This window comes from Netta rufina (genome assembly GCF_964035555.1).
Source record: "Netta rufina genome assembly, chromosome: 3".
NCBI lineage: Eukaryota > Metazoa > Chordata > Aves > Anseriformes > Anatidae > Netta > Netta rufina.
Genome location: NC_140125.1, coordinates 91,437,784 through 91,460,684, shown reverse-complemented (window position 1 = coordinate 91,460,684; position 22,901 = coordinate 91,437,784). Strand labels below are relative to the sequence as shown.

At 39.1% G+C, this 22,901-nt stretch overlaps 1 protein-coding gene across 1 annotated transcript in view; it reads left to right on the top strand.

Moving 5' to 3' along the window:
• Nucleotides 1-10,682: 10,682 nt before the first annotated feature.
• The window catches only part of ADGRB3 (adhesion G protein-coupled receptor B3), a gene marked incomplete at both ends in the record, with an annotated part of 465,234 nt that continues 453,015 nt past the window's right edge, over nucleotides 10,683-22,901 (top strand). The window contains 2 exon segments of the mRNA XM_084283871.1: nucleotides 10,683-11,021; nucleotides 11,027-11,435. Coding sequence (XP_084139997.1) covers nucleotides 10,683-11,021; nucleotides 11,027-11,435 — 748 coding nt within the window.

Below are 22,901 nucleotides of genomic sequence, written 5' to 3'. Positions count from 1 at the left end.
TTAATTTGGCAAAGCTTATGATATAGTCTACATGTAGAGAGTCAAATGAGTTCCTCCTGGTTTTACAGTCATATAACACAACAACTCACTAGAATCTCACCACAAGAGTACATGCAAACATGGACAAGTTAGGACAAGTTACAAGTTTGTTTTAAAATGACAACCATTATATATGAAAGACATAAAGCACTGAAAACATGGACTTCATAGACTGAAAGACAAGAAAAAATACTCTAATCACCTAGCTAAAGAACACCTACTCATCTACCAGTGTTACTGGTAAAACAGATACTCCCAGCTATCCATGAAAAATGCAACTGAGGAAGCACAGATTCAGGAAAGATGCCATAGAATGACATCTGGTCAAAATTAAGAGCTATAAATATTTATGTGCAATTACAACGTAAAAGCAAAATCAGTGAAATAGAAGGCTTTCCAAAGGCTTTATGTTATAGTCAGAAGTGGAAAAAGCTGCTGGAAGATAATTTAATAAAAAATAAAATAAATAAAAAAGTAACAGTTGTTGTAAACTGTCCTAGAAAGACAGAGTAAGATAGTCCCATAAGGAAGTTTTCTCTGTAAATTCAATAAATTAGTGTGAAAAAAACTCTAAGTGAAGAGGGCTGTACATCAGAATGGCTAGTACTAAAGGAACCCTTGGCTACAAGAAGGTATGCACCAAAGGATGCAGATCATGACTGTGGTGTCGCATGCAGTGTTGAAAATTATAAAAGGCAAGAAAATGTGATAAAATAGGATAATCCTAGATTTTAGACTACCCAGTTAGAAACAAATCTAATCTGTAAATGCCAAACCTTAAAAGACATAATTTCTCAGAATAAAGGGTAGTTTTTGAAAGAGCACATACTTTGGAAGAAAGTATTCCAAGAAATGACTGTTACCTTGGAAGACACGATATCCTTAAATCAGCTAGCTCAGTCTGATAAACTACAGCTCCATATCAAAGCACAGTTTAGACAGGCCTTTGGACTTCAATTATAGTAGAAAGAAGTCAAGGATTAACAATATCTAAACTGATATGCAAAGCGATCATAAAATAATAAGATTAAATGTATCTAGCAAGAAATAAGATATAAAATCAAATATAATGACACAAACATTTGGACAGAGGTACTCAATAAAATTTATTTTAGTTGAGAAAAAAACACCCAGGTCATAAAAATAAAGGCAGTTGGGTCCTTAGATGGGGCATTCATGTTGCTCTCAAACCCAAGAATATTTCCACTGATAAATGCACGTGTTGAAGGGAGAAAGGAGAGGAGAAAAACAAGGAAAATAAGTTACAAACCAGTGCAGTGAAATGAAAGGAATTCAAACAGTACTTGAGGTAAGTGGCAAACTGCAAAAATCTACAAAAGCAGATTTCATGACATGAGGAAAATGATCATAAGTTATGATAGTGAAGAAATCAGAAGGAAAACTGGTCACAAATGGTAACTGCTGAAAATGTAAAAATAAAATAAAATGAAAAATAAATAAAAGAAACCCCTTAAGTATATCAAAAGCAAGAAGTTTATAAGAGTCACTAGGTCTGCTGGGAATTTCGGAGAATAAAGACAGCAATTAAGGAAAAGAAGGATGTTTCTAGGAAGATAGTAGATTTATTTACATCAGTCTTCTCAATAGAGGATGCTATGGAGATACCTACTCTTTGGTAATAAAAATGAGGTACTATCAGATTAAGAGGTACTAGAACAAATCAATCATTTAAAAAGCGGGAAGCTACCAGGACCAAAAATTCTGAATAAGAGCTATGAAAACCCTAATTAAAAAACAACTCCTGTACTGAAAGGATAGAAAGTAGCAAATGTTTCACATATATTATGAAAAGGCTTTAGAATGATTCAGGGAATCAATGATTCATAAATCTTACATCTGTACCTGGCAAACTAAAAATAAGAAAATAAGACACTGGGAAGATCATGAGATGATAGGTCTTTGCAAAGGAAGATGTTGTCTTACTCTTCTGTTAGGATGTTTTCAACACATCAGTAAAATACTGTAGAGGTCAAAGGAAAACCAATAGACATAATTTATTTAATCTTTCTAAAGTTTCTAAACTTTCTAAAGGCAAAGTGTTTCACAAGAGTGATAAAAAGAAGAGATACAAACAGTTAACTGAAGATCTCTGTTCATTGTAGCAGATTATCAGAAGAAATAAGCAAAAAATTAAAATGAATCAAAAATAAGAGCATGACTACGAAAAACAATGTTATATAAATCAGTGCTACTGACTGATCTGAACTACCATTTGCAGTAGTGGTTTCTACATCTCAGAAAGGTATCAGAAAACTAGAGGGAGATAGAGAAAAGTCACAAAAGTGATGGAAGTTCTTTAACAACAACAACAACAACAACAACAACACTGTTTTGTGGAAATAGGTCAGAAAAACTGGAATTGTTTTAGAGGAAAATAAAAAGAGGCATGAGAAAAATATATGAAATAATTACTAGAAGTACTAGAAGTAAACCAGAATTTCTGTCTTCCTCAACATAGATACATGCAATTAAACTTCAAGACAGAATATTTAACAGAAGTGATGCACATCAGTTTTCCCACAGTTTATGTTTTTGTTGTAGAGCTTGTTCTTTGAAAACACTGGAAAAAAAAAAAAAAAAAAAAAAAAAAAAAAAGGATGATTATGTGAATAAGAAGAATGCATTGAGTTAAACTAGTTAAGAATATTGCAGGTAAACTGAAATTTATTTGGAGACTTAAATGTATCTGTAATCTGTAGATATAGCAGTGACTGGTCTATTATAGACTTTATGAAGCCAAATCCTCAAAAATATCCCTGTGCTGGGTTTTCTGCACTTCCCTTGAAAGTATTCAGGGGTCACTGTCTGAGGCATGGATGCTGCACACGCCTCAGATGTGCTTCAGACCCCTTTGGTCCATGCTCCTATTGTCAGTATTTCATGAATTTAACTGTTTCTAGCCCAATAACTGGGAGTGAATCGTAATATCAAAATATTTAAACCAGCAGAATTTCAAAGTTTTTGTAAAAATCTTCATGGAGGAAGCCATACAAAGAATGAAAATACTGAAGCAAGCAAACAAATAGTTGACATTTTCAATTTAAAAATTGTCAGTCAAACAAAGGTTTGTTTGAAATTTGGAAGGGGACATTATTTTCTCATTAAAAATCAACTTTTCAAAGGAAAAACAACAGTTCTCTGATTTTTTTTTTCAAATATTAAATAGAAGCATTTAACCACCCCTACCCATCAGTTGTGCTATATATTCTTGAGCACCATCTACTGGTGCTGCATTATTAATTAACTATTTATGAAAATATAAAGCACTTTAATAAAATTCCAATCTTATTTTAATTCTCTTGCTCTTCAAAAAGAAATTTAAAATTGATAACACAGAATATAACCATGTCTGGCCTTCCATGTCTGAGCTAAGTAAGATGTGTGAAACAGATCAGTGCCCCGATCACACACTGGTGAGCTAAGAGGGTTCATAAATACAGTGCTTGACTCTTACCTGTTACTTGACTCTATAGCCACACTTGTTTCCATTTTTGTGCATAATAAGATATCTAAGTAACTCTCTACATCTAGCCATAGTCAATTTAGCATATGACAATAATATGATAATAGAGAATGATAATAGAGAATTAAACTACAAAATTAAGGGAATTTAGATAAATTATTTGTTGAAAAACCTTCAGTGAGTTCAATGTTGGAGATAAACTATATTTTATGTGCTCATAGAACTGCAGGCTGCAAGAGTGACCTTGACTTGGAAAGAGTTCCCCTCAAACTGACAGGTGGTTAAATTAGGGAACAGTCTATTTTCCACTTGCTTTAAGCTGTGGCTTCTCTTATACAATTTGCGCCAAAAATCTCTATGAATTATAATTCCAGTTATAATTTTGTTGAATTTTGTGCTATGTTCTCTAAAACCTGAACTGAAATCACTTAGTTGCTGTGACTGAGGTACCAAAGATCTTAAACTGCTGCTGTGGGTGGGAAGAAAAAAGGGAGAGAAAGAGAGAGAAAGAGAGAGAAAGAGAGAAAGAGAGAAAGAGAGAAAGAGAGAGAGAGAGAGAGAGAGAGAGAGAGAGAGAGAGAGAGAGAGAGAGAAAGAAAGAAAGAAAGAAAGAAAGAAAGAAAGAAAGAAAGAAAGAAAGAAAGAAAGAAAGAAAGAAAGAAAGAAAGAAAGAAAGAAAGAAAGAAAGAAAGAAAGAAAGTTAAACAAACCCTTTAATTTATTCCATCTAACATATTACATTTGGTAAGCAGCATTTTTTTTTTCCGCCAATACAGAAATTACTTAAAAATATTACACTCCACCCTTGTTCCTAGTTTGGATTGAGCCCAACCTTTCTGAAACAATCACATCCAGTCTAGAAAGCAGCACTATAAATTTAGTGTTCACTATGTTGTGCCTATCCCCACCACACTACTACTGAGTGACATAACACTTCTTTTAGTGCCTTGATACTTTCTTTGTAGTACAGATGGCGCCACATGTCCCATGCAGTTCTGACAGTACTGCTGTGAAATAGCATGGGATTGCATTAATACCTAATTTCTAGGTTTTAACAGAGATACAGAACCTGGATCTGCTCAATATTTCTGGATGATGTGCATATATTCACTTTACATCTGCCCTATGCTAAATGTACATATAAAACAGCACCTTTCCAAACAAAAATTAGCTGCCTGTCCAGTTTAAACAAATACAGTGTCATTTCTATTTATTTATATTTTATAGACATATACTTTTACTTGTAGTGTATCAATATTCCAGATTTTTGATATTTCAAATGCAGCTGTGTGACACCTGGCAAACAAACTTTCTGAAGTTGGCCTCAGTTCAAGGAGGCAGGCACATACAAGTGGACCATCAATATTTCAGTATTTCACAAATGGCATAGCTTATTTTAGAATTAGCTCCAGCAATTAAAAACTACACTGTTCAAGTCTCATGGCAACAAATCTTGAAAAGAAATCCGCAGAGTGCTCTGCGCCTCCATCTCTCTGTTCTTAAGCTCACAGAGTTAACTTAAATGTGACTTGTGCAACTCCCAGCCTTTTCCTTGTTTGCAGATGATTTGTGTCTTCACAAAAATGAAAGTGGAAGTTAACCACAGGGTTGGGATACCTAGTAAGTTAAGACAATAATTTACCACACACTGTGTATAAATTTTCATTTCCACTTGCAAATAAAAAACTACAAGTTGTCAATGCTGTAGGAAATGGGTGAAAGAGTTCACCCAGGGTGGCTTTTTCCTATGACTTACCGCCATGTTCTTCTTTTACAGTGAAGTAAAAGAGTAAAAAGGTATTTAAATTCTGCCTTGTATTTACACCTTTGATTTATTCTGCTCATAGCAACTTGTCAATGAACTGAACTACTTTTGAAGTATTTCAAGCAACACGATGATCACTGAGAGATCATACAGAGTATCACTGAACGTGAGAGAGTATGATCATCATTTGAGCCATAAATGGTTCAGTTTTCATTGCATCGTATTTGCTGGGCATAGATCATGCACATTTCTCACAGGTTCCTTATACTGAGTAGATGTTTTTTGTTTTACTTTGACAACAAGGACATGAACTCTTTATGTTTGTAAAAGCTAGCAAGGATGTGGTTTACAGCTTGTACCTATGGAAAACATAGTAAAAAGGTATAACCGTCCTTTCATTTACTTTGGCAAGAAGTGGTTTGTGACCAGCAATACCTGATCAGAATTTGTGCAGCATGTAATTGTGATCATAAAAGCTCTGTATTACTGGAATTCAAATCTTTACGGGGCTGGGATGGCAAAAAACTCTCGGCTTTGAGGAACGGATGGTTTGGACGCTGCCCAGAAGTTCGAAGTCTTGTTTCATCGGGGTGGGAGGGAGAGGGCCTCCAAACCAAGGCGTGCAGTGGTGTTTCTCGTGAACTTTGGGAGGGCGGGCTTGTCACAGGGAGCCGGCCACACCGCCTCGGAAGGGCTTTGTTCTCCCTGTCGAATGGCAGCGGCGGGAGCAGGCAGCCGCCAGGCCGCAGTCTGCTCGCTGACTGACAGCAGCATTTATTAAAATGTCATCCCCTAATTTCCACACCGGATATCTGCTGTCGCGAGCGCTGCCCCGATCGCTCGGAGAGCCCGACTCGCCCTGGGGAGCGGGAGAGACGCAGCCGGAGGGGAGGGGAAAAAAAAAATGCATATTCAAACCTCCTCGGCTACACCCAAATAATCAGGGAAGGGGGGATGGGGGGGGGGCACATTCACAGCGGAAAGGCACCTTCCACGGAGCTCCCCCGTCTGTCCCCTCCCTCCCCAAACCTCCCCTGCCGCTATCGATGCCCTCCAGCCGCTGCCTCCTCGCAAACTCTGCTGGCAGCCCCCGCGGGGGGGAGGGTGAGGGGGCAGCGCCTCTCCCCCGACGGGGACCCGGACCAGGTCCCTCCTTGCTGAGGGGTCCCCCGGGTCCCACGCCCCCGCCGCCCCGTGCCCTGCCCGCGCCCCGCTAGACGGCGGCGGCCGGGGAAGGACCGCGACCCGGCCGCAGCCTCCTCCTCCTCTCTCCATCAGGGAACAAATACGGCGTTAATTGCAGCCTCGCTGAGAAAATTGCCATTGTTCCAGTCAAAGGCGGGCGGCACTTTGAAAGGGTTTTTCCTCGGGAGCGCCGTGGCGGTTAATCTGCAGCGCGGAGCCAAAGTGACAGCTCTCGGGGCTGCGACGGAGGGGGAAGGTTGGGGGGGGGGGGTGCTTTTAAAGAAAAAACAAGAGGAAAGAGATCAAGGGCGGGCTTCCCGCCCTCCCCCCCCAACTCCTGCCATCCTTTCCCCGTTTCCCCAGCGGCGTCAGCCGAGGCCCCCAAAAAATCCCTCCCCGGCGTAGCTAGCGCCGCACCCGGGACGCGCTGGGTGCCGAGCGGCCCTGACGTGCCAGACGCCGGGGACCGGGAGGGGCGCCTGGCACACTCACACACACTCACACACACTCTCACACACACACACACTCACACCCGCGCGCACCCGCGCGGAGCGGTGCGCAGGAGCGCGCGCACGCCGCCGCCCCGGGAGAGCGAGGCGGGGGGGGGTGGGGGGGAGAGTAGGACGGGAGGGTTGCGCGCACGGGTACGCGCACACAGCCGGCGGCCCCCACGGAGGCTGGCTGGCTGGCTGGCTGGCTCGCACACACGCACACACAGACACACGCGCGCGCACACACGCGCGCACACGCAGCGCCAGAGCCGCGCTCCCGCTCCCTCCGCGCTCCCCTGCGCGGCCGGCGTTCGCACCGCTCGCTCTCCGATCAACGGCAGCCGAGGAACACCCCCCCCCCCCCGCCCGCCGCTGTCCGGCCCTTAGTGCCCGAGGGGGGAGGAGGAGGAGGGAGGCAAGAGGAATAAGTCCACCAGTACCAACAACAACAACAAAACCCACCAACAAATCTGCACTAGCGCCTGAGTCCTCCTCCTGTCAGACCGTCGCCTGCCTGGCATCGCCGCTCATCGGGCTGCTGTGCTGAGACTTTGTTTCAAGTAAAAAAAAAAAAAAAAAAAAAAAAGAAAAAAAAAATCCATCGCTTGCTCAGCCACTCCATTTTTCCCCCCCTGCAGTCTCGCTGGTTTGAGGTTGTGGTGCTTTTTTTTTTTTTTTTTTTTTTTTTTTTTTTTTTTTCCTTCATGTGGTTGGATTTGGTGGATCCGGAGCCAAAGCTGCTTTTTTCCCTCGGTGGGGTGTGCGTGTGGCGTGCGGGGGTTTTCTCGCCGCGTTTTTTATCTTCTGCTGCTTTTTTAATCTTGGTTTTGAACCTGAGCCGGGGAAAATGGGAAACGGTGCTTCCGACAGAAGGGGAATCTCTCCATCACTGTTGTTGGGACGTGTGCCTGTGGTGCTAGTCTTTTAGAGAAATAGCCTGACAGCTTTCGGAGTGGAAGGTAAGGGTGCCCGGGGCATTTCCATTTCCCATTTCCAGGGATTACGACTGGAGAGCTTTTAGCTTGGGATTCCGGGGAGGAGGCGGCGGAGGAGGGGGACAGGCTGTTGCTGAAGGATAGAGAGAGAGACAGCACATACAAAATGATCTCTGCATTTACTTCAGCGCTGCAGTTTAAAAGTTAGAGAAGTCCGTTTGGCGACAGGTCTGCTTCCCCGAGAGTAATTTCCAGCGAGACGAAGAAAACCTGAGGTTTGTGCACGATTGGGGTAATTTTATTGGGGGGGTTGGGTGGGGGGAGATGTTAGGTTAATAGGAAGTTAAAATAAGAGGAGTCAGTGGGTCTTCTGCTGGGGAAAAAATAAGTGGAGTGATGGCGCCGTCTATGTTCGGCTAAACTACAGTGTCACCTAGAAAATCAGTTTGGGGAATATCCAAACTAAACGCCCGTTTGCTTTTCGGCAGAAAAGGGTTCCCCCCCTTCCCTAAAGGGCAACCTTAAGCCTCTGTGCCCGTCCTTTAACTCCATCCTCCATGGAAAAGGAAGATTTTATTTAATCTGGGTGCCTAATCCTTTTGGCGAGCAGCTTCCCTCTTGTATTTAGCACTATTGCAAACTAAATGAAATGCTGCCGGCACATTCGATTTGGATGTGTGTGCGTGTGTAATACACCGAGGGAGAGGGAGATTAAGACAAAATTGTGTATCAGTAGCTTTGTATGAACAAACACATAACTAAAATGAGGGCTATCTGATTACGTTTCTTCACAGAAAACAGCCTAGCACTGCAGACGTCTTTATTTTTCTAATTTCATAGAGGATGAGAAAAGTCAGAGGCTTTTTCCTTTTTAAATTAAAAAGCAACTAAGGCCCCTTTTTGCTTTCTAGATTATAAAATTAATCCTTTTTCATGGGTGGAATTCCTAATTTAGACACTTATTGTCACATTGGCTTTCAACGCCTACACCATCCTGAATAAGACTGCGCAGAACTGCAATGCCTGCAAAGTGCTTCAGAAAAGGGGAAATTGTTTCCAGAATTCCCTATAAGTTTCTATTTTTTAAAACCTTAAATTCTGTACCGACCCTATTTGGAGAAGGAGGACCATATTATTCATTGAGATGGATGCTCAGAAAGAGAAAATCTGACCGTGTGGATAGAACTGACAGCAGCTCTGCTTTTTTTTTTTTTTTTTTTTAACTGCAGCTATAAAGAGGGTTAGAGTTGGTGCTGCTTTGCCCATTTCAAGATTCAGAGTTTGAATTGTAATCTAGGAGATATGAAAATCTCTTCAAGGGAGCTTAATCTGGTGATTTGCTGTGTGTTACGCAATGGGAGACAGAAGATGCCTTGCTGTTTGGTGAGGAGATGAAAAGCTAGGCAAAGACACATATCAAAACTCAGTGTCTGTGAGTGTATATCTGCCTCTGCTTATAGAGCAACAGTGGAAGAGACTGAAATCCAGAGAGTTTTGAAATTAGCTTGGCATCACTTCTGCCTACTTGCCTTTGAAAACAGAAGGTGAAAAACTACTTATTTGTAAGGGATAACTCAAAGGTTAATGCTGAAAATGTTCAATTTTTGTTGTTTTTTTTTTTGTTTTTTTTTTGGATAACATTACGCAGGCAAATATAACTAATGTTCACTTCATTAGGCCACTGTTAAGAGAACAGAGCTCTAGAGGAGGAGGTAGCAGTTGACAGGTGCAGTAAAACAGCTTTATTTGGTGATACTAGCAGAGAAAAGGTAATATATCATCATTCAAGCACACATCTGCAAAGCCCAGGAGCTAATCAGACAGTACAAGATATTCAGAGTAAGAGGGCAAGCAAGAGACCCAGTACAGTGCAATAGGTGTAGAGGTCCTACTTTAGCTGTGCAAGCTATATAGAGTTAATGGTTGTAGACACTAATATAGTGATCCATTTTATATATCCTAAGAGGTTGTAGCACATTTGAATTCCTATCTTAAAATACTGGCACTTAGTAGTGGTGTCAGACCACCACTAGTTTCATCTGTCCATCTTTGTTTCTTTCTCTGATAGTCTCAACATTTTATTAATATATTAATCTTAGTACTTCCTTCCTGGGATTTATTTTTATAAAGACCTCTGTATGCCAGGTGACCACTGTGAATGCATGTAGACATATGGAATATAATATTCCGTCTGTAACAAATACTATTTGGGCTTTTTAAAATTATGGCTGTAATTCTTCACAGTTACTTCCCAGACTTAATAGAAAAATAATACATAACAACAGATGATACCGGCTTTCTTGATCTATTCTGGTGAAATTCTCCACGTGCACAATGTATGTGCACAGATATGAATAAAGCAGACTACTTATTTACTTTTGGAATAAATAAATAAATAAATTGTCCTGCTTTTAATCCGCCGGGTAAGGCGTCTAAATTTTTACCTAAGCTGAGCAGTTCTAGTCCACGCCATGATGACTACAGCCTAGACAGGAGAGGACATTCCTATTAATAATCTAATAGATTTTTTTTTATTTTTTTTTAATTTGGATGTAGAAGATTGGGCTGTCGCGATGGCCACGTGATGGCGCTGTTCACACAGCAGCAAAGCGTTCCCTTGTGTCATAAAATAAAAATTACCTGCCCTTCTTTCTGAAAGGGGTTCTAACTGCAAGCTTGAAAACAGCTGGCTCGAATATTGGAAGGAGTTTGGTTTTCAATGCGTGAAGAATTCTACTTGCATTTTCATTTCATTTCATCTCCTGCAGGCCAAATGACATAGGATGAAGGCTGTTCGTAATTTGCTGATTTATATATTTTCCACCTATCTACTGGTTATGTTTGGATTTAATGCTGCCCAAGACTTCTGGTGTTCCACGCTGGTGAAGGGGGTCATTTATGGATCGTATTCTGTAAGTGAAATGTTTCCAAAAAACTTCACAAACTGCACTTGGACACTGGAAAATCCAGATCCGACCAAATATAGTATTTACCTGAAATTTTCCAAAAAGGACTTCAGCTGCTCCAACTTCTCCCTCCTGGCTTATCAGTTTGATCATTTTTCCCATGAAAAAATAAAGGATCTTTTAAAAAATAACCACTCTATAATGCAGCTCTGCGATTCCAGAATGCTTTTGTATTTTTGCAGTATGATAAGAATTTTATTCAGATACGCCGCGTCTATCCTATCGATTTCCTAGGATTACACAAAAAAGAAGAAGACCAAAAATCCTTCTTTGAGTTTTTGGTGTTGAACAAGGTGAGCCCGAGCCAGTTTGGGTGCCATGTGTTATGCACTTGGTTGGAGAGCTGCTTGAAATCCGAGAACGGGAGAACCGAGTCCTGTGGGATCATGTATACAAAATGCACCTGCCCTCAGCATTTGGGAGAATGGGGAATAGATGACCAGTCCCTGGTGTTGCTCAATAATGTGGTGCTGCCCCTCAATGAGCAGACAGAGGGCTGCTTGACCCAGGAGCTGCAAACCACCCAGGTCTGCAACCTCACCAGAGAAGCCAAACGGCCTCCAAAAGAAGGTAGGTGCTTCTTGAGGGGGGGTGTTGGGGGGGGGGTTGTTGGGGGGGGTTGAATCCCACACCGGTGTGTAGGTCTTGTTGCCGTCTCTCTTTGATACTCACATTCATTTGACTTGCTCTCCACTGCGGCTTGCCTCCAGAGGAGGTGAAAGGGCTGGAAACAATGTACACTCCCTCTGGGCAAGGAGGGATGCATTCTCTTTTCTAAACTGGTCTAGCCTTCAGCATCATGTTCTGCTGAGCAGTACAGAAACTCCTCATATGTAGATTCCCTCTGTTTTTAGCCCTCACTTACAGCAATGCCCACAGGTGATGAGCCAGGAATCACTCACCGTTTCTTTACTGTTACACTCAAGTACAAAATCTTGATGAGATCCCTTGACTTTGCAAGGAAAATGTTTCCAAAGGCATGTGGGCATCCTGAGTAGAACACCCAGATATCTGCTATGGTCAGGACACCTGGTCCCAACTGTGACAGACTTAAAAACAATCTATAAAAAAAACGTGGTTCTCCAGGGCAAGCCCTCTGCCCGTGATGCCTAGAGATACAAACCACCGTGCACAGTCAGCACACGCCTCTTTGACTTGACAGACCTGCAGGCTGCTGCTGTGCCCCTTTCCCAGGAGGTGTCAACTTCAGGAGATGAAGGCTTTGCATCTCACAGCAATACTAGTGGGGTGGGTGGATGTGTCAGTCCTGACAGCTGCTTCGTGTCCCTGTTGGAAAAGGTGGGTTGTGGAAGGGTGGGAAGCCAGGAATCCAGCAATTAGAGTGGCAGTCCACGGTCTCACTGCTTCACATTTCCTGCTTTGGCCTCCTGATGTTTTGGAGAGGTCTGGGGGTGATTTTAGGAAGGGTGCAGAGGGGACCGGAGGGTGGGAAAGCATAGGTTGAACACAAATTGGGGGTTCTTTTATGCAACCTATGCATGTGGGGGTGCTTCAGAGCAGCCATGCAGGGCAGACAGGAGGTCTATGCCCCTGCGGCAAGGGATAAATCATCCAGCCCAGGGTGCTGCATTTTCATGCAGGAAATGTTCCCACTCTCCTTGTTTTCTGCATAGCCACAAAGCTCCCAGTCTGTGGAGAGGCAGCGCCAAGCTCCCAGCCCCCCTAATAGAAGTGGCTTTGTGGAGGAATGTAACATTGACACGTTGTTAGGAGAGGATTTTCTTTAAGGGCAGCCAAGCCCCAGTGCTGTGGGAGAAGAAAAGCTGAGCTTGCTCCAGCTGCCGCGATGCCAGCGGCCGCGGGCAGGGCAGGGGGGTGGGGAGGGGGACAGGGGACACTTTGGTGTCCTGCAGGTCTCTCCACGCACCCAACAGCTCGGAGCCGGGGAAACGCAGCCATCTGAAATGACAGGGAAGCTCCCCTCCTGTAAACTCCCAGAGAAACCTGCGCAGCGGCAGGGATGCTATTTAACATCGTTTAGAGCTAATTAGTGCCCCGGGAGGCGGAGGCAGCTCCGGCTTCGGCGCCGGGCTCTGCCCGCAGAGGCCACGGCGAGCAGCTCCCGCAGGGGCCGAGGCGCGTCCCCGGGGATGCTGAGGTGCCACCTCGCCGCTGGGGACAGGAGACACAGCGGGGAGCACAGGCTGCCGAGGTCCCTTCGTAGCTCTCCTGAAAATAGGCTGGGTTTCAGGGGATGCGTGTCTCCTGTGTAAAACACCCACTTTCTTTCCCTTAGCAGAGAGGACAAAGAATGCTTAGGGCAAATATTGCAATTTGTTTTAGTTTCTGTAAATTTTGAAGCACGTTTGCAACGTATTTTCTTTCCAGTCTCAGTCATGTTTTAATTCTTGCCCTAATTGCAGCTCTCCCTGGATACTTCCTTGACAAACAGCATTGTTAGAGTGGGTGTAAATTTTATTTCTTTAGGTGAAAGGTATCCTTCATTTGTTTTGCCATAGTAGTTCTTATTTGAGTGTGTGTGTGTGCGGCTGAGAATTTTAACAATAATAGAATTATTTAAATGTTTTATTTAATTACTCCATGCACTTGGAAAATGTTCATCAGTCTGTTACGGAAAGTTAAAATCAGTTAGTAAATTAAGCCTCACGGTCCTTCTCAGTAGCAGTATGCTCTTTGTTCAGTCTTATGCTCAGTTTGTCTTATGCTCAGTTCAGTGTTTGAAGCATTTTTTTGTCTTTCCTACAGAAAGTTAACAATCTGCAAGAGAGGTGTGTTGATTCCTTTTCTGTAGACAAATTCATATTTATCAAGCAGGTCGGTCAGTGTATTCGTCTTTATAAAGCTGGCTTGTGGTTCAGTTGGAGGCTTTATTGTGGGATCAAAATGTAGAATATTCCTAGCACAAACATGATGCAATTCATCACTTGTGTCAGCAAACATTTAGGGAAGAAATAGAAAAGTTTCTTGGGCAACCTGGTTTGAGTTAGATCAGCACAGGTAGTAAAAATAAGGGTGACCAATAACAGAAAGGTTTTTTGTATTCATAGTGCTAAATGAAGGTGCAGTTTTATTAGCATCAGTTGAGTTTTGAAGGGAATTACCATACCACTGTTGCCTATCACTTTGAGAGAGCTCCGGACTTGGTGAGATTGTATTTTAAGAATTTGTGCATTACTTTGAGGTTTGGTACTGACATTGCCTAGCAATGGCTTTCAGAAAGGAATTGCAAAGACTTGACAGCTTTCTTAAAAGATTGTGCATACTCTCCCATCCTTCAGATTTGCTTTCTACGTGAAAGCTTGACTACATGAAATACAAAATCTTTCCCAAAAACTATTTCCAGCACCCTTCAAGAACTATAACGTAAATAGAGAACATTTAAATTAAAGCCTACTACTTCTTTTTTGAACCTCTGAAGATTTTTATAATTTTGAATATGATAAATGGCTTAGGAAAATGGATGAAAGACAGTATTTTTCCATTTCAAAAATTTGCAGCATTTTACAAAAGATGTGACAAGTACATAATAGATGGTAGTGTTTCTAAAAGTGCTGAACTGCTTGAACAATTAAAGGAACTAGGTCAAAAAAAGGAAACTGTAACCATTTATTTTTTTTAATTAAATGGTTTGGAAATGTGTAGCTTAACCAGCATGTCTTCCATAAGCAGATCATCACTGATGTCACTGATTGAAGCAATATTGAAAATCACCACATTTTCACTAAGACTCAGTTTCCATTTTTCCATAGAAAAATGAGATGCTTAGCTTGGATCAAAGCACTAGCAAATAGATCTCAGTGAAGTCTCAGGCAGAGGCCTGAATTTAAGAGCTTAAGGGAATTTGTCCTCTTGATCTTCAGTGCTGTGACTGAAGTATCTCAGGAAGTATCTGTCAATATGACATTGCTCAGGTCCAACTTTTGTGGACCTGTAAGCCTTTGTATGTAGTCAATCCATATTTTTATGAATGATGTAATAAGAATGCAAAAACATATTTTCTCATTGTGACCACTATAAAGCAATATATATACATATGTAATGGTTTACTTAGAAACTTTATTTTGGAGTTTTCTGTTATAAAACAATATAAATATTTATTTTGTCTTCTTACATTCATCAGCAGAAGAAAAGGAAAGGGGAGAAATTCACGTTAATTAAGTCTTGGTATTTGGAGTTCCAGATGTAATTTTGTATATAATGTTCATTCAGTATAAATTATTATTATTATTATTATTATTATTATTATTATTATTATTATTATTATTTGAATGTGACATTGTTCTACTTTGTCATAAATTCTGTTTGCTTGCTGCACATTGGCACCTCAGCATTTGGCAACTGTTGGGTTTTTGTTTTTTTCTAATTTCAGACCTGAAAACAACAGGGATCTCTCACCTGATTTACTATTTATATTCCTTTAATACAATAATTCATGCTATATTGTTGAATAAGAGTAAGATGCAAATAGTATTGTGAAATGTTCATGGCATAAATGAATTTATTTATATGTCATTTCATGAATGCCCAACTCTTGTTGCACACATTTAAGATGAATTTATAATATTCATCACATACCCAGAGATGACTAGATGGCTGAGTAGGCTGGACATCCCTCATCAGAAAATCATATGCTGTAGTAACATGCCATAGCATGGCTTTATCAGAGGATTTAAACTGTTAAATCAATGCAGGATTTGTCTAGGAAGATCAAAAATTACAAAATGGAGTCTAACATCTGCATAGAGATATTTAAAATTTAGTGTGTTAACAACTATTTAATATTAAAGTGAAAAAAGAAAACGCTCAGACAATATCCATTACAATAGGAATATATATACACATATATATAGCTTTACTTCCAGTTAAAAAAAAATAATAAAAAGTGTGGTTAGTATATGAACAATATGTTTATGTTTAAATATATATATGTCTGAGTTGTAATTTCTTTGGTATCACAGTTTATATCATTACTTCTCACTCTAAGATGGTGGCATATTATTTATTTTGGGAAGAAATGTCAGCATACTGCAAGAGTTTGCCCTGCCTTCAGTGATATCATAGGTGTACTATATAGGATATGAACACTGGTTTTCCATAAACTCAATCATAAATCATTGTTGACAATAGCATGCTAGAAGCTGCTTTGTAACCTAACCAGTGATCTAGATTCACCAAGGCACCTTTTAAACTTAAATTAAACCTCTATTTATGTGCATTATTGCACATCAGACATCATGCAAACCTGTTCTCAGATGGGGACAAATGCTGCTAAAGACTTCCATTTTAAGATCACTAACTCTAAGTAGAAGATGATGATAAAGAATGAGGAATACCTATATATATATATATTTTAAAAAATAATGTTGAGACTTAAGACAAAAAATACCTGAATTAGGAACAGAATTCCTGAATGAGGAACAGCACTTGCTGTTGGTTCCTGTGAAAAAGAACTCAATAGCACCAAGTCCTGTACCACCAAATATTTCAGACAAGTCAGGTCTTCTGTAATTGCTTTTGTCATATGAGTAAGCCATGCTTCTTTTTCTCAAATACTTTTATTACAATTAGTCTGGCTGGGCAGAGTACTCAATGGCTTTACAGCACTTTAGACCTGTCCTTGAGTGTACTTTTGACTAATGTGTAAGTGTTCACATGTAGAACAGTCATTAACTGCTGTTAATGGTGATTCTGTTTACACAGTAGGATTTTAGTTATTAGGTCTCAGTGACATTACATGGAATTATGACATAATGGAAGTACTGCATTTCTTATTTTGTAGTGTTTTTACCTATGCATATATATTTTATAAATGTATATAACATAGAGATTCTGTGGTCTATTACACATTCTTTTAAAAACTATTGTTTAGAGCTATCCATATTGCTCTTTTGTTTTCCAAAGCACAGGAAAATGTGCTTTGTGTGTTGGTATGCACCGAGGAATATTCAGAGGAGACTTTCTTTTTCTCTTCTTTGGGAATTAATTTTATGAAGCTCATTCAGTTGTGTTTTATCAAAGGATTCCAACTCAAAGTTGTAGTCTTCAAATCGAAGTTTAGCTGCTCATTTATAAATATGCAGTAATTGTAATAAAACAAAGGTCACTGCAGAATTCCATTGAGCATTATTTGCATTCACTGCTAACAAGAAATATAAAATACTCCTTAGGATAGAGAAAGTTGTACATGACATAAAATACAAATTTACAAATTATGCATCATTGATACATGAATATTTCAGAGTTAGAGCCCTTTATGCTGGTTAAATCTCAACAGGAAGACAGTCAATTTTTTCAAAGTTGTTCTCAGTTTTGTTAATCTGTAAGTTACAAATAATGTTTATATCAAATTAATGATGATTTTTTTCTTATGGACTAGCCCACCATTAAAATTAATTAAACCAATCTACAATAACTCTGTATGAGATTACTGTTGTTACTTTATTCTTCAATGGACAAATTATTGTCCTTCACAAAAGCAAATTCCTAATGTTATAATTTGGTCTAAATAAAAATTAGATTAGAGCCCACAGAATAGATGTGAAACAGTGATACAATGTGTTCTTTCTATCAATTGCAAATTATATCACGATTTATATTTAATTCTATCATTTCAGGTTTCTTATGCTTCTTTCTGTTTAGTTTTAGTTTTGAACGAATCCTTGACACTGGGTAGAGTGAAAAACATGCACTGAAGAAAAATGCTATTTTTGTAACTGTTTGCTGCGTTCTTGTCTCTTCTTTTAGCTGATAGTCTCTCAATGTATTTCCCTTCAGTTTCTGTGGTTTTTGTTCTTTGTTGTCTTATGGTGAAGGAAGATGTATAATGCATCCTTGGTGTGTGTAGTTGAAATTTGGAAGCAAGATGTTTTATAGTTATTCAGTTCAAATTTTATTTATACCAACCTGAAATTGAAAACATACAAAAAAAAAAAAAAAAAGATAAAATTTTGGTAGTTTGATAGAAAAATAGGCCTTTTGGGCAAGTTTTCCACAATTTGCTTTCTTTTAATTCATCAGTAAATGTAAAACTGTTTGGGTGTCAGCAGCTTTGGTTCCTATTGTTCTTCATGTGTTAATTGTTCAGATATCAATTATGCAGAGACATATAGTATGGTTCATATCTTTCATCTATTGCTGGTAGTTGTGTGCCTTTAAACAGATTTGCTGAAGGATGATGGTGGGGGGTTGAAGGATCAAGAGAGCAATTCTCCAGCTCCTAGCTGTAGAAAATGAACTAAACTTCTTTTCTAACTACAGTTGGAAATACCTTTTGTTATAAGGAAATATGTTCAGCCTTGCCTCCACTGAGGTATACTACTACAGGTTGCTTGTGTCAATCTGAGACCTGCTGAGGCTGCTGAGATGGCACTGTCTTCATTCCTTTCCCTTTGCTGAACTATTTTAGCACATGAGCCAAGCAGAAAATTGTTCAGCTATAGTTTTTGTTTGTTTGTGTAGTGTTGGTTTTTGTTTTGTTTGGGGGGAAGAGGGGTGTTATTTGTTGTTTTGTTTGTTTTGTTTTGTTTTACTCTTTTTAGGTGATCTCGATGTTGGGTGAGTGTGCTACAGTGGCCCAGCAGAGCCTCTATCGGTATCAAAAAGTGGCACAAGAAATTGCTGGAAAGGAAAGGCTGTGCTGGTTGTAGCCAGGTTTAGGTTGGTTTAGGCCCAAAAAAATTTTTATCAAAAAAGCAGTCAAAAAGCATCATCCTTGCCCATTCTTTTGCATGTGTTAGCAGCCAGTTGCACAATTCTATATTTCTAGGGAAATGTATCAGGTTCAGTTACAGTATTACCAATGGATCCTTCAAAATAGCATCCAAGATATGTGTTCAACCAGAGCTTCCCACTGATCACTAAAGAGTTGTTCAAATTGCTGTGAAAGTATGCACAGAGTGCCCAGAGATGATTCTGCAAAGCCCTTGAAACATTCCTGTAGTGCATCTGGAAAGGGCTTAAATTACAGATTAGAAAATCAGGGAACTGAATTAGTGCTATTTATTCGTGTGAAGGAATAGTGTTGCCCATGCTTCATGTAAGAAGAGAACTTTTTTTCCTTAAAGGATTTTGGAAAATATTAAATCTTAAGATTTCATGTGGAATCTTTCTTTGAATCCTAAATGGTTCACTTTTCTCACACATTTTTTGCTTTTCTCATGTATGAATATGTCCTTTGCAGTCCCTTCTGTTAATGTGCACATAGAGGAGGTGAATTGTCTGCAAAGCTGGGCACTTCAGCTTGAACAATGAGTTATGTTTTTATCTTTGGAAATGTTTTGTTTGTTCTGCAGTATTGGCTAGTGTCTGCACTGATTGGCACACATACAGGTGCTCCACACTGCTAGTTTTGAAGGCTGATGGATGTGCTTCATACGGATGAAGGAAAGGAGGAAAAAGATTCAGCACTGCAGGAATAATATGAGTACAGAGCTTAGTCCAGCTGGTCCTGTCTCCACCAAATGTCTAGGAAGTCACTGACAATACAGAGAGTATCATGATTTTGCTGTCCTTGGAGGGGAGGGTTCCAAGGCTGGGATAATAGCCAGTCCCAGCACCTGGTAAAGTTGTGGCAGTTATGTATAGGGCCATAGGGCTTCAGCTGATTATGCTATTATTTGGGTTCATAAATCCAATAAATATGAAGCTAAATGCTTGAAGGAGAATTACAATCAGAAGAAAAGTTTGATAATTATTGTCCTGGGAGCAATGTAATATACTTAAACAATTGGAGCAAGGCCTGGAACCTATGCTTTCCTGTCTTGCAAATGAATGTTCAAATTATTGCATATCTCTTTAGTCCAATGAATATGTAATTAATCCTCAAAAATCAGTGCAGCTTCAGATCTGGGAAAAAAATAAAGGCTATTCCTGCTCCTTGACCAGACAAACCTTCTGAGAACCAGAGCCACTGAGTCCAAATTGCTGCAGGTGCTGCAGTTGATTATAGGGTGATCAGGTCAGGGTTAGTAGTAGATTGTAAAAGGAGGGTTCTATCTTTGACTGTGGTTCATACAAAGTTTGGTCAGGTAGATATGGTCCAAGCCCACCTTTTTGATTAGACCCCGCTAAATAGGTGGAAGTGACTCTTTGGAGGTTGCCACTGCTAAGGAAGTGTCCAGACTCCTATGTGCACCTTGTGCACGTTGCTTATGGTTGCTGCTGGCATACCAGTAGGTATGAGCTGCTCTGGGATGACCATTTTGGAGATCCCCATTTCAGATGTAGGCCTTGTGGGGCATGTAAAATATTTGATTTGTTTTGTAAATATAGTTTCTGTAAATCACTTCCATTCCCCATAGTACTGCTATAATAGCAACGCCTTGCCTTCTGGTGAAATTATGAGGATAAATACATCAAAACTCAGTAAGCAGAGTTATACAAGTACTTAAACCGTATAGATTATGCCATCAATGATAAACCTGAAAGATATATATCTTTATATATATATATTTTTTTTTTTTCTTACAGTTCTGATGAAAATCAAATCCATATTGGCTTCCGGTATTTTGCAGCACTTGAAGTGCAAGTTTGATTTTACTGACTGTTTTGAAGAGGAAATATATAACAGGAATGAATGAATCTTACATTTATCTGCTGTTACGTATTTTTAAGATTTTTGGTGATGGATTTTTGTCCTGGTTAAGTTTGAAATGTTGCCAAAAAAAAAAAAAAAAAAGTTTGACAACATAACACGTATAGTAACTTTACAATTAAAGATTTTCTATAATAAATAAGGCATGAAGAGGAACCCAGTCATACTTGGATGTAGCATCTAAATGATTTTCAGACATGACTGGATTCATACTTTTGTGTTCACTTGCACGTAATTAATCTCAACGAATCAATAGGATTATTCAGGTAGATGAGATTTAATTAATTAAAAGGTTTGCCAGTAAAGACCCTTAAATGAAAATGTAGATAGTCTTTAATATATATAGTCAATATTAGAAAAGCAATTATTTTATTATTAATGGGATTAATTTGGTTCCAGATTCAGAAAACTAAAATTATAATGGTTAATATCATCTAAAAACACCAGTAGAAGTTTTCTTTTTGGAACAAACAGATTTTTCAAAAGGAGGTTTTCAAGAGTTACATTTTATTCAGCATCTTTCCCTTTCTTGCATATTGCGTAGTGTATTTATATATTTTATTAACTTATTTCAAGGATTATTCTTCCTTTTTTTTTTCTATTTTTTTTTTTCCTTTCAGAATTTAGTTTCATTATATTACATGCTCATGATTTGTGCTTCATTTTTCTAAGGATAGCCAGTAGAAGTGACATTTTGAGTGTCTTGGATGTTTAACAGTTCTTTCAATGCACTCCATTGATGAATCCAAGAAACTAAAATTTGGGGTAGTTTCCTTAATTGGGCAGTAATCAATCTAACTTTACAATTTTGTTTCCTCTTTTTGTTTCCTCTATTAAATTATAATTGCACTAACAGCTCTCTGTTTCCTTTTTGGAAATGGCTTTATGCTTGGAAATGGCTTTTATCCACCTGAAATCTGCAATGATGTCCCAAATCATTTGTGTTTTATAAATATCTTCATTCATTTCTCAAGGGTTAATGTTACATTCCAAATACTGTTGTGGTCAAAAAAGAAGCGCACATCAATCAAAGACTTTGCTGTTAGTTTAATTAAAAATTTAACAGTATAATGAAGGGTTACAACAGAAATTACTAATTACTACAGAAAAATAAAATGAAGTATTTGAAGAACACGCTTAATAATAAACTAGATATATGTACCCACCTTCTCTTAGCTACCTTTTTTGTGTGCAGTGCTCCTCTAGTCTAAAGATTTTTGGCATCAGTCATGGAGTAGAGTAGTACAGAGAATTATCAGTGTTCTAAGTCCCTCCCATGAAGGAATTCTCTGTCTGGTCACCTTCTTTTCACTCAGTGGTTTGCCTGGGCCTATTTTTGTGTGGTTTTTGACATGCTTTTACATATTTACTGTCTTGCAGCTTCATCTTATACCTGAGTTTACTATATAAGGACTGTCTTATATAAACAGGATAAATATTCTCTGTTTTTATTGTTTCTGCACTACTTTGACTGATCATGCATGATCCCAGCTTTGGGATCCTGACTACCATCCTGAGCACCTCATTATCCCTGTTGGACCTGTGCTCCTCTGCAATGCATCCAGTATCTCATGAAGGCTCTCATACCATGACTCTCCTTTTCAATTATTACCATATAAGCTGGGGTAATAAGTACATCATTTTATACAGACCTACTATTTTTTGCTACTAACTATTTTAAGAAAAATATGGTTGTACTGACTGCTTATATAAAGCAAAAGTTAAACAAATCAGGCAATAGCTGCCTGATCATTGAACAAACTTAAACAAAGCTCCAGGAAGAATCAGGTTCAGACATTTGACACATCCTGAGGCATTTTACTTGGCAACATCAGTACGGTATTTATTGGGATACAGGGCTACACTAAAAACCCTTTAGAATTAATCAGCAAGAATGACAGTAGTTAACTACATTGTACATTTATTTGTTTTTCCCCACTGAATGTGTCCAGGAGCTTCCATGGATTTTGTTAAAACAATTCAGCATTCTAAAGCCTGCTTTTTTGTTGTTGTTGTTAGATGAAATAAATAGTACCTCTTTATTGATTTATATTTGACAAATTTGACAAATGGTTTCACTTTAGACCCATCTGGCCAAAACCACTAATCATTTTAGTGGCCATTGCCTGATGTTGAGTTATAACTGATAAAATTATGATAGAAACGTATGCGTTTTGATTTTTATTTTTGATGTTCCTGTTTTGTTTTGTAAGTTTGGTTTCACATTCATCTCTAAATATATCCTTTCACCAAACATTTTGAGTACATGGTATGTGTTAGAACATGAAATTGAGAATTATTTAAGACTACAAAACTGTCTTTCTGAGAAGGAGAAGGAATTAAATATGAAGAACTGGAAAATTATGTTTATTGTAATGCTATGAAAGAATATGGGGCCTGAGCTTTCATATGAGCTATGAAAGAAAATGGGGCCCTAAAGGCTGTAAACAGTAAATACAGTA